This window comes from Dunckerocampus dactyliophorus, chromosome 18 (genome assembly GCF_027744805.1).
Source record: "Dunckerocampus dactyliophorus isolate RoL2022-P2 chromosome 18, RoL_Ddac_1.1, whole genome shotgun sequence".
In the NCBI taxonomy this organism is placed as follows: domain Eukaryota; kingdom Metazoa; phylum Chordata; class Actinopteri; order Syngnathiformes; family Syngnathidae; genus Dunckerocampus; species Dunckerocampus dactyliophorus.
In genome coordinates this window covers 2,947,697-2,959,883 of record NC_072836.1, presented here as the reverse complement: position 1 = coordinate 2,959,883, position 12,187 = coordinate 2,947,697, and the positions used below count along the sequence as shown (strand labels likewise).

Below are 12,187 nucleotides of genomic sequence, written 5' to 3'. Positions count from 1 at the left end.
TGTAACACTGCAATGTTGTGTTGTTACACAGCAGCAGCAACAACACACCAGCCGCTTGGCAGGCCTCGGCGTGCTGCTGGAGTGTGTGTGTGCGTTTTCAACACAGCGGCCAAGTGGCATCCTGGCATGGAAGTCTCGTCTGACACGCGGCCAACAAGCATCTCAAACGCACTCCCCGGGAAGAGTCGGGAGAAGGCGAAGCACAGCAGCGGAACACTTGCAAGTGTGTACTCACGCAGGAAGTACTCAGACGGGTCCGCTTCGTAATCCGTGTCCTCGGGAAAGTGGTCGATCTGTTTGCACATCCCCTTGAAGTTTCCTGGGGAGAGGAAGAAAGCGGAGACTTCAATGGCAGATCGGCAAACTTTGACACGTGGTTGAACCGAATGATTTGACTTTTAAAGAGGATGTGCTCGTCACCTTGAGCATGTGAAACAACAACAGATTCAAGCGTGAGTTCCCATCCTGGCACTCTATTAATCTTTTACTATTTTGTACCAGTTTAGTACATTAGCTACATTAGACATCTCACTTATTCAGTGATACATTCAATGTGCTAAATATCAAATTATTGCTTTAAACAATGAAAACCCTGAACAAATGAATGATCACAGCTGTTTTAAGTGCCTATTTTTCTATATAGATCATGATTTATTATGTGTGGATGTGTGACACCTACAGCCGTATTTGTGTTTTGTTTTGATATTTAACCCAGCAGTAACCACACTTCAATATCAGCATGTAGGATTGTCCTCCATGAGTGCATCTTTTTCTAAAGCGGTGATTCTCTATTATTTTTTGTCATGCTCCCCCAGGGGACAGAAATGTTTTCACACCACCACGAATTTGAAATACTATTGAGAAACCGATACTATCTATTTATCTGTACTGTACAGCCTCAACTCGAAACTAAAACCAGGAAAATGCAAAATAATGGAGAGCAGAGAAGCATACAAGCATATTCAAGAGTCAAACTGAATGTTTAGTACTGGGCCTGTCATGATAACAAATGTTGCTGTTCGATAATTGTCCTACAAATTACTGTCGATAATCGATACTATTGTCAACCTTTTTTAGACCATTTTCTCATTAATTATATGCCACAATAATGAGGGTACATCATATCGAAAGCGATAAACTTCAGTTTCTCACGAGTATTTAACATTGTAATTGGAATGTTAAGGGCTTTTCAATGAATTAAACAAAAAAGACAAAAAAACAATAAAAATAGAATGGACTCTCAAAAATTGCACTTAAATAAAAATCACAATAATAACCCCAAAAAAACACAAAACAGACCCTGTCTGTGTTAAGAAAATAAACACTCCAAGAAAAACCACACACACACACACACACACACACACACACACACAGTTACGTGTTAAACTAATTGTTATTGTTAAACTAATGTAGGGTGTCATATTTGAGCTGGACTACATATGAGTTGTGGCGGAGTAAAATGCAACGGAGATGTGTATGTTTTCCTTTTTTAAGTACCGCTTCGGGCACCATTTAAGCACCGGCAGCGTTTCAAAAGTACCGATTTGGCACCGGTATCGGAACATATGTAAACAACACCCAACCCTATTCGTCAGCGTGCATCCATGAGAAGGTGGTCTGCTCACCGGGCAGCACAGGCGGGCTGTGAGGCCTCTCAGGCAGCAGGTGGCGACGTGTAAACAAGCGGTGCACAGCTGTGGCGAGCTGGAGCCACGCCAGCACGGAGCTCATCTCGTTTGGCCGACACCTCCTCACATTCCGTCCAGGAGGCAGCGGGCTGGTGTCCTTTCCTCCCCAACTTGTCCCGCTGCCGCCGTCCCTCCCAAGATATTTACCGTTGATGAGGTCAGTTAACGTAGCGCGGCGGGGGCACCTGATGCTGTCCAGACCTTAAATTGGAGGAGATTTCATGAACGTCTTCATTAGGAGAGCTGGTGTTGGTTGTTGTGGCGCCAGTTGCTGCTGCTGAAGAGGAGGGTTGGCACACACTTTGTGACGGGCCCCCATGCAGGGAGACAGAGAAGGACCCCCTCCGTGATGAGCACATGGACATTAGAGAGGGAATCCATCGCTGTGATCAACATGTGTGCTTCAGGGGACGCCGCCTGGCAACCATCTTGTGTACTGATGGATTGAATTATGGGATGTGTTTGTAGCTCAGCTTTGTTTTAAAATGTTCAGTCGTGAGGGAACTTCACACAAATCCACTTTACTTTCTAACGTGTGTGTGGCACTGGAACGCCATCTGAAACATCCACAGGTGGCGCTGCACAGGGGAGGGAGGAGAGGTTCCGAGCGGGGAGCAGAGAGCTTTTGAAGGACAGAGCGGGACGATGGAGTGGGAGGTGGAGCACGTCAAGTGTCACATTCAAGCCTCGCTAATCGCTGAGCCATGAAAAAAAAGCCTCCGCAGCTTTTCACTGAGTGGCCTGCAAGCGCTTCACTGCACGCTAAAGTCCAACACTCACACTGGAAGCAGCCAACACCAATCAGCCAATGAACACGCTCGCTGTTGCATGCTGACTGAAAATGCAGTGTTTCCCATACATTCATTGTCACCACAAATAGATTTGGCTCACCCTGTTGGCTCTCACTCCTGAACACATTATAATGGGACTGTCTCTGAATGGCGCTGGTCTTTCCAATATAGATGGCATCATAACGCTGCTTCTTAACACACCACATACACACCTGTGTCTGGAACACATTAATTACTTCTCTGTTGTTTCACATGGTTTGTGGGGTTTAATTTATCTGTAAAGGTGCTAAAACTTGACCAAGGAAAAGGTGTTGAAAATGTACTTTGCTGTTAATGATTGTTGAATTCGCTCCAGGCTATGAGAGGAGTAGCGTTGTGGAGTGTATTTTGCTAAAAACGACTTCTGTTTACACACTGCACACCCCCCGTGGAGCTGTGTGAGCAAACTAGCGCACGCACGTGTGTGTGTTTGTGTGTGTGTCTTTGTGGGGCGATTGGACGCGCAGCTGGCCGTCTTGCGTTCGCAGTGGGCCTAACGGGGGGAAGCACTTCAGTTAGCGTGCTGAGAGATTGATGCCACACTTCAACACTCCAAATGGTCCTTTTCTTGTAGGACATGTAAGCTCAGCAGGCCGCTAAATGTTTTAGAATGGCATTTATTTCTGAGACCTTTTGTGAATGCGAGCGCGGGGACACTGGCTTGTAGGAGTCTGCGAGGGACGAGTCCTCCGTGTGGGATGTGTTAGTGCAAACGTACATCAGTCAAAAAGAAACTCGCATCTAATGGAATGTGGAAGCTCCAGTTTCAAAGAAAATGCTTTTAAACTGTAAGATGGCTGTCGGTGGCCTGCGAGAATGCTAATCCTAATTACCGCGGGGTGTTTTAGATGAGATGAGTTTTCAGACTACATAAAATGAGATTAAAGTTTATTATTTGTAGAAAAGAATCACAACAGGACTTAAGGATGGTTAAACTACATTTGCAGGTGGTGCTTACTAAAACATAGAAAAAGATGTCTTTTCCCTCCAATATTTACACCTATTCATCTAACGTTAGCGGAGAGGGAACAGACGCTAGTTAGCAAAGGCTAAGACAGCATCCAAAGCAAGTAACTGTTCTCATACATTGCATTTGTCGTGTGTGCAAACATGGAGAACTAAATGTGAATCGACAATCATGATGCCACTCACTAGACCTCCCCCAAGGCCAAATGGCATCTTCTGTAAATGTATGCTTAATTTCTCCATCATTACTGAAGATGATTGAGTCATCACGAAACCTTCTCTGACCCTTCACTTCAACATAAGTGGGTGTTATTGAAAAGGAGGGGGTTGTTACTCAACCCCCCAGCCCCCACTCCCTCCTGTAGTGGGTCTGAACTATGTGCTAACCCTGTGCCCCCCGATGTCCACTCCTGTGCTGTGCAGCCATAAAACACTTCATTAGCAGCAGCGATGAAGCACAGTGGAGTGCAGCAGAGGGATGGGGTGGATGTGGATTTATTGAGGCAGGTCTGGATCCCCTCTCACGAGGGAACTCCTCCTGTGTGGTTCTCACACTGCAGATTTTAGTTGCAAGGTTCTGGAAGGGTTCCAGCCGAGGCCGGAGCTCTCCATTCAGCATGGAAGCTGTCCAAGGTTTAGTTAGATGTTGGCTGGTTAAAGAGATCCGTTACGCATCTAACTCTAAACCCAACTCCAACCTCAGCAATAGCCATAGGGCTGACCCTAACCCAAACTGTAACACCAGCCCTAAGTCCAACCATAACCATAGCTCAAAACCTAACCCAAACCACAATCCTATTTGTATCCCTAGCGCCAGCCCTGATCCTAACTCCAACCCCAGCCATAGCTATAGCCCTGACCATAACCCAGGCCCTAACCCTAACACAAACCCTAAAGCTAGTCCTAAACCTCACCTCAACTCCAGCCATAGCCATAGACCTGACCCGAACCCTAACACCAGCTCTAATGCCAATCCTGACCGTAAGCCCAACTTCAACCCCAGCCATAGCCCTGCTAACACAACTCAAGTCCCAGCCACAGCCATATCCCTGACCCTACTCTAAGCCTTAATCCTAAAACAAACCCTAAAGCTAGTCGTAAACCTAACTTCAACTCCAGCCATAGCCATAGCCCTCACCCTAACCCCAACACCAACCTTAATGACTTCCCTGACCCTAACCACAATCCTAACACAAGCACTAATGCCAGTCCTGACCTTAACCCCAACTCCGAACCTAGCCTCACCCCTAACTGTAACCCTTACCACAATCCTATCCTCAGCCCTCACCCTCACCCTGACCTTAGCCATAGTCCTAAACTAACCCCAACACAAGGCCTAATGGCACTTAGTGTAGTCTATTTGTAATTATAAATACACACCTTAAAATGTGCAATCAGGAACTACGATGTCAAGCCATAATTCTAAGAAAACAAGTAAAATCCAGTCAGGTCTCAGACTTCCTGTCTGCCGTGTGTTGTGTTTCTCAGGTAGAAGCAAAGAGGACAAGTCCTTGGTGGAAGTTAGGAGACATCCGGGTCAGTCCTGCCCACACAGCCTGTAATCAAACATGAGCTGCTGTGCAGACAAAGGCTTGATGAGACATCAACACGGAAGAGATGCATGCTGGGAAGTGGGGGTGCAGTGGTGGGAGCGGGCGGGTTGGAGTGGGTGGGTGGAGGGGTGGGGTCAGGGTGACTGCGTGGGAGGAGAGATTGAGGCCCTCTTCACTTTAGCAGGTGGGCGGAATTTTTGAAAAACTTTTCAGGCGGACACGGAGTGCGTCATCGTCCAGAAGCCCACCACCCCGTCCCCGTCCAACCCTCCCCGTCCTCCTACTCCATCCTCAGTCCCTACGGCAGCGGTTGCCATGTGGACATCACTTTGGTTGTCATGGTTACCGCTCTGCAGGCCCCAGCCAGGGGAAGATCACATGGACCGTCTGCTGAGGTGTCTTTACCCTACCGTGCCTCCCCCCCGCCCCACACACACACACACACACACTGCAGCACAAGACAGGTGTGTGTGTCCTCTCAGGTCAAAGAGGTGCCTCACTGACGCCATCTTGTGCATGTGTGGCGCGCATGTTCAATCCCTCGTCTTCATGTGTGTCATCCTTTACCTTGAAATGAAGTGGCGAGAAGAGAGACCTAATCGGCGTATTCATCTTCATAATCACACCTTATTCATCCTTATAATCGCCGCATTCATCTTGCTAATGACCCCGCAGAGCCGCCCGGGCCCCGCTCCACGCCTGCCGCCGTGCACACGCATGTGGCGCCGCCTCCTCTGCCCGTGAAGACGAGCACAACGTCTGTGTGGACGGAATAACTCTTTGTGGAGCCAAACAATCCTCTGATGACTACAGCTAATTACTAGCTTATAAGTGGTGACCTGCGGGCCAAGTCCAGTCCAGTCCAGTACAATGCTTGGGAACCAAGATCTACTGTAAGACTCGCATTTTTGCATATCTTTTAAAACAGCACTCCTGTCGCATAGAAGATCTGTGACTGGCATTTTTGCAGTAGATCCTTAGAAAATGAGCACTCTTGTTGTATAGAAGATATATGGGACTAGCATTTGTGTAGCAATTCCCTAAAAACAGAAGAGGACAGCAAAGGATCTTGGACTAGCATTTTTGTAGCAGATCCCCCAACAGCAGAGCACTCCTGTTGTGTGGAAGATCTTTGGCATTTTTGCAGTAGAACAGCAGTGATCCTGTCATGTAAAGGATCTTTGTGATCTAATGTTAATGTAATACTTTTTGATGATGATATTGTTATTGAAAGATACGTACATAAAAACGACACTACAAATATAATGGGGCAGCTACAGGAAGTGAAAAGTAAAGATTTACAGGAAAAAAGAACTTCTACTCTTGGGGGAAAACTTTCTCCAAGATATTGGGGAATGTTTCTCCAGTGGTGAAGTCAGAGGTCACACTGAAAAAGATGTGTTTGTTCGCATGGTGAGATGAATCACACATCACAGGAGAAACACAAGTAAGTTTAGAAGGTCCCTGTGGAGAGATGCCTGCTAGCGGGAATGCAGAGCTGATGTGGGAGGCGGACTGACGGAGGCAGCGGCAGTTTTCATCTGGTTGGAGGACGAACAGACGTTCTTCAGTCTTCTGACCTCCCACAGAGACGCCCAACAAAGGCGCTTGTCTCCGCCATCAACGCTAGCATGTCTGCTGTTTCTGTGAGGTCGGCACTGTGCTGAGTGTTATTCCACTTTTTTTTAGTCCTGAGCCTCATGCTCCCAACTTTAGACGCCAGGAGCTGCGACCGCTCAGGAAGAGCGCAAATACGAGCGTCCTGGCGGGTCCTGGCGGGTCACGCTTCTCACAGGAGTCTGTCAGCGGTGATCACAGGAAGGGAGGGGCTTCCCAAACGCCGCCATGTTGACAGGACACCCAACGACCCCCAAAGTTGGTGGTGGCCCCCAGTGTTGGCTCACTAGCACCTCAAGAGGGGCAAAGGAGAATTACAACCTCCCTCTGGACTTCGAAGGCGCTAAAGGTGTCTTTGCTGTGAATGTGATGACTAATCCAGGCCTGATGGCCGATGGGTCGCCCACCCTTTCAAAGCAGCGCTGAGCAAACCACCTGTGCCTGGACAACCCCCCCCCCGTGTAAGTCACTTTGAGCGAGAAGTCATTCAAAAGTAATGTAAATGTAAATGAAGTTAAGCGTTACAGAGGACAACACGTCCGCACCGCAGCCTCTTTATTAGGCACACCAGCCAACCCATTACAAAGATAACGCTCACTCTTGATTGACATCGGACAATATGTTTCTTTTTCTGCTGTGTCATACTTAGTTTCTAATATTTTGACGCTGTCCTGTGACCAAACTGTACATTAGCCAGTTAGCATCACTTGACAGGGGGGACTTTTGGTTTGGTTTTTCTCTCTTCCGCCAGTATAGTCTGTTTGGTGCTTTTATTTTGTTATTTCCTGTTTCCTGTCTGGCACTGCATGCAGTACCTTTACTTTTGTTAGTAGGCGCTTGGAGCGCAACTGCGACCACATCGTGGGGTAACACTTAATCGAATCATAGCAGAACATGACAGCGTGACCTCAAACCCACATGCCTCAAACAAAGATGGCTGCCCATGACTTCATGTAAACAAGGAGTATAATAAATCTAATAATAAAAACAATGCTAATTAAAGTGACGTTGAGCTGAGCCACCAGCACTTTCCTGTCCGCACATATCTTTCAAAAACCTCAGAAAGTGAAGTTTCGCTCGGCTCCAAAGATTCCTCTGGCGTGCGCTTGTTCCTGAAAAGTGCCGAGCTCAGCAGCGCGACACAGATAAGCTTATTGCCCGAGATAACAAAGTCTTTGCACAAAGACAAACGCAGCCAAAGACAATGTGAAAGACAGATAGACGCGAGCAAGCGTTCCAGCGCCAAACGTGTACTTCCTGGCCTCCTATTGGCCCGCCTCCCGGCAAAGAGCGTGACGTCGACCTGGAGATGCTCCCTCGACTTTGCGGCCTCACTGGGAGCGTATCAGCCCATTTTAAAAAGCACAGATAAGAGTCAGGGAGGAGAGTATGCACGCTCACGCCGTCAAAGTCACCTTCCTCCATCTTTGCCAATTACTGCACCTTGGCTGAGGTGCCAATACGCCAACTTAGCAAAAAAGTTCAGGTGGCAAACTACAAGTCAGATCATACGAGTGCGTGCCATTGACTTGAACGCTAAAATGGACTCTGTCATCATTGCGGTGATCACAGATCCTCGTTTCCCCTCTTCCCATTCTGGAAGGCGATTGGCTGGCGACCACTCCAGTCAAAGTTAGCCCACCCCCATGGATTAGCCTCTACTTTGGAGGCTCTCTGGTGCCACCTTATGCCCCTGCCCCCCACTCCTCCTCCTCCCTGAGAATGACTAATTTGTTGTTATTGATCTGTGCTGTCGGGCTGAAGTACAGCAGGAGACGGGTGGTGGTGTCAGAGAGGGTCAAAGGGGCGTGCTAGGGTGGGTGGGAGTGGGGGTTGGGGGGGGGCAGTTGGTGGGGGGGATCCAGTATTCAGTGTGTCGCTTCGCTGCGGTTCTCTCTTTTTTTTCCTCCTTCCTAATCTTTAATGTAGGAAGAAAACGCCAATGGTTGCAGTGCGTCAAAGTGACCCCCCCCCCCCGCTCTCACTGTGGCGATTGGTAATTCACTGAGTGTCCACATGTCATCTTTTGCCCTGCCGCAGCACGGCATGCTGGGGAGGACACAAAGGAGATGGATGGAGGCATGTGTTCCTGCATTCCTCCTCTTTCATTACCAGCATGTAAATGCTGATGTGTGGAAGCACCCACCCACAATAAATGATTCCTCACTGACTGCTAATGCCATCGCTGCCTGCATCTTTCATGCAGGCATCAGAATGTGGTGTGTCATGTGGTGTCTCCGTGGAGGGGGAAAACGCAGCTTGAGAAAAATCATGAAAAAAATGAAACCTGCCAAGTTATTTGGTCCTTTTATCTCGTCAAGATGAACTGTGATCCATCAGTGGATTAGGCGGTCAGTGGGGACCAGAGACCTATATCAAGGTGTCTAAAGTGCAACCCGGGGGTCATTTTTGGCCTGCAGCTAATTTTTTGGCCTTTTACATATTGGAAAAATATAATTAAAATATATTATCAATATATATTTTTAAAAACCTGCAAGTGTCAGTGGTGAGAGTATCCACGCTTGGTGTGACAGGTGACACTACAGCACAAACGTATTGGGACACCTCCTGAAAGAGCAAAGAGCTTCCACTCATCAGAGAAGGCTTTCTACTCGAATTTGGAATGTGTCCGTGAGGCACTTTTCTAGTTCCTCGGCACCAAACTCCTCTAAGCACGCCTTTAAAATGAGCTTGCTTTGTGCACTGGGAACACAAATGTTCCCCAAAGTGTTCCCACAAAGTTGGACGCATGCAATTGTCCAAAATGTCTCGCTAAGCTGGGGAATAAAGCATGAGGGACAATTGAGGACACCGGTCCAAGCTCTCATTGATTGACTGATTGATTAAGAGCTGTGTCCCAATACTTTAGTGTGCATGGAAGTGTGTGTTTGTGTCATCACAGTGATGATGTAACACTGTGACACATTACAGGCGCACACCAGAGTAAAGCAGGAGAAAATGTCACAGCAACACCACTCACACACACACACACAAACACACACACACGCTCATTTCCAGGTGAAAAATGTGCACGCGCCCTTTTCCCGTCATACCGAGCCGCCTGCTGCGACGATCAGGAGAGATTCCTGGTCCTGGAAAGCGATCTGAGAGCTCCTCATTAAAAATTCATCCTCTCCCTCAGCACTCACATAACTACGCTGGCATGTATGCCCACACACACACACACACACACACACACACACACACACACACACAGGGGGAGGGGAAGCGACGCGCTGGACTGGAAATGACATCATCTTCCTGGGTGGACTTAGCAACACCTTCTCCTCGCCTACATCACACAACATTCTGACTAATTCCCGGATTCCCTCTCTGCTCGTCGCGTTTCATCACAGCATGTTGCATGGCTTCCTGTTGGAACGTTGCTAGTCATCACCCTGACAGTCATGTGACCACACAGTCACCAGAAAGCGACTGCATGACGGAGCATAATCACCAACATTTGGATCGCCCCATGAAATACCTGCCAGCTTTTTTGCCCCACTTCTTCACTGCTACAGTATGTTTATTTTTATTGTTACACACATTTCCTGGCAATTTCGGGGGCCTTCACGTGCATGAAAACTCACCAAACTTTGTAAGTGCGTGAGGCCTGGTGAAAAAATGTGATATTTCAGCAGTCCTGAACATGGACCCCCAAATTTCCCCCTGTACATTTTTATAAAAAATTAGCCCCCGTCGTCACTTTCACCGATCGTCACTAAATTTGGTGGAGACGTCTGTCATGACAGGACGCACAACAACATTTGCAAACAAACAGGTTGTCAGCTATGTTAGTTTGGGATGGACAAAACCAGGGTTGGTATTTTGATGAAATGATGAAATGAGCCTAAATCAAAATCAACAATACTAGACAGACGGACGACGACAAACTACAAAGCATTTGAGCCTACGCCATAGGAGGGGGGGTGGGACATGGCGACAAACTTTGATGGTCAGTCGGATGAATGGAAACGTTAATGCCTCGGTTCCACCGGGTCAGATCTTCATCATGATTGGTGTGTATGATGACGATGACACCATTGGTCACTTCCTGTGCAAAGTTCACTTGTTAGCCTAAAGTACGTTCTGTGTTGCTTGCAGCTTTAATTGAAAATGAATTTGTTGTGACTTTTTCTGACTTGTGTGTACCCCCAAGCGGAGATTACTCTGTCATCCTTTTGGTAGTCCCTCCCCTTCCGCTATGCAGTATAGACTGTTCAGTGCAACATTCTGGTACTGACAGAGTACTGCATTTTGTAGTACTTGTCAGTGTGATCACTCTTATGAACCCAAAAGACAAGTAAGTATGCAAGTGCACCAATTGAGACACAGGCAGTGTTCCAAATGGCGCACTTCCACACTTCCACTTCAGGTTACAAAGCACACTGTGTACAAAGTCTGACAGTGTAGTGCTGTCCCAAACCATTACTGTCACTGTACACTTAAAATGACGATTGCAATATTTACTTCTAACGAAGTGGTCAGCGAGAATAGAAGCTCCCTTGCACGCGGGGACGAGCAGAGATGCTAAGCCATCTGGACCGGATCACCTTCATCCCCACTAACATGACTGAAAGAGCAGACCTGCCCCCTTCCTCCTTCTCTCCGCCCTCAGCCCTCGCCTCCATCTGTCAGGCAGCCCCTCTTGGCGTCATCCCCCGCTGACCACAGCAGCCCTGGGCCCCGCGCCCGCCTCCACCTCCTCATGCAGCTCGGTGCACCACGGCGCTCTCCCCTGCTAGGTGCTAAGAGTGTTTAGCAGAGGCGGGAACATCTCTGTCACCTCTCTTTGCTTTAGCAGCGAGCACGCGTCGCTCCCTCTGGAGGGCGTTTGAGCGAGCGTGCAAATAGAACACAATGAGAACACTTCCTCCTCTCGCTGTGCCGCTGACGCCAGCTAACTTATCTCCATGCAACACATTTGCTTACTGCATCGTCCACCTCGCTGACCCGTCTGCTGGGCCTTTTTAGCCGCCACTTTATGGCTATGCTCGCTACCGACACCCACTTTCCGAGCAATCGCAATATTTTAGCAACGCCGCTGTTCATGTTGAAGCCAAGGTGCTTCATCTTTTCCTCAGGCATATTTATTTGCTTTTTTTAATGCTCCTTATTTGACCGTAAAGTTGCTGTAGATGATGATAGTAATGATAATGATTACGATCAGCACAGCGTCCATGTTGTCTCTGTTGCACGGGGAAGGAGAGAAACGAATGGCTCCTGTTTGCACTTAATTATCATTCACCGCGGGGTCTCTTTGCCGTGTTTCCGCAGCTTTGGGACGCGGCCGCTCGAGTGGAACGCAGAGGAGCGCTACGACACATGCGGGTAATTACACCTGCATTGTAGCAAAGGTTGCATTGTGTGTGTGTGTGTGTGTGTGTGTGTAGCGGCAACGAGAGCCTCTTTAAGCCGCTTGAACTCTTCAAGCCTGACGTTGCAAACATTTGCTTGCTCGACACATGACGGCCCAGTTGCCTCAGTTGGCGCACTTGCGTACTTTTTTCAGTGCATAAGTGCATTCACACTG

General features: G+C 48.1%; 1 protein-coding gene across 2 annotated transcripts in view; it reads right to left on the bottom strand.

Annotated features, from left to right (window-relative positions):
• cacng2a (calcium channel, voltage-dependent, gamma subunit 2a) overlaps positions 1-12,187 on the bottom strand; it is a 37,668-nt gene that overhangs the window by 20,442 nt on the left and 5,039 nt on the right. For both annotated transcript variants that reach the window (XM_054758784.1, XM_054758785.1), the window contains one exon: positions 236-319. In XM_054758784.1, coding sequence (XP_054614759.1) covers positions 236-319 — 84 coding nt within the window. The remainder of the gene's footprint in view (positions 1-235; positions 320-12,187) is intronic.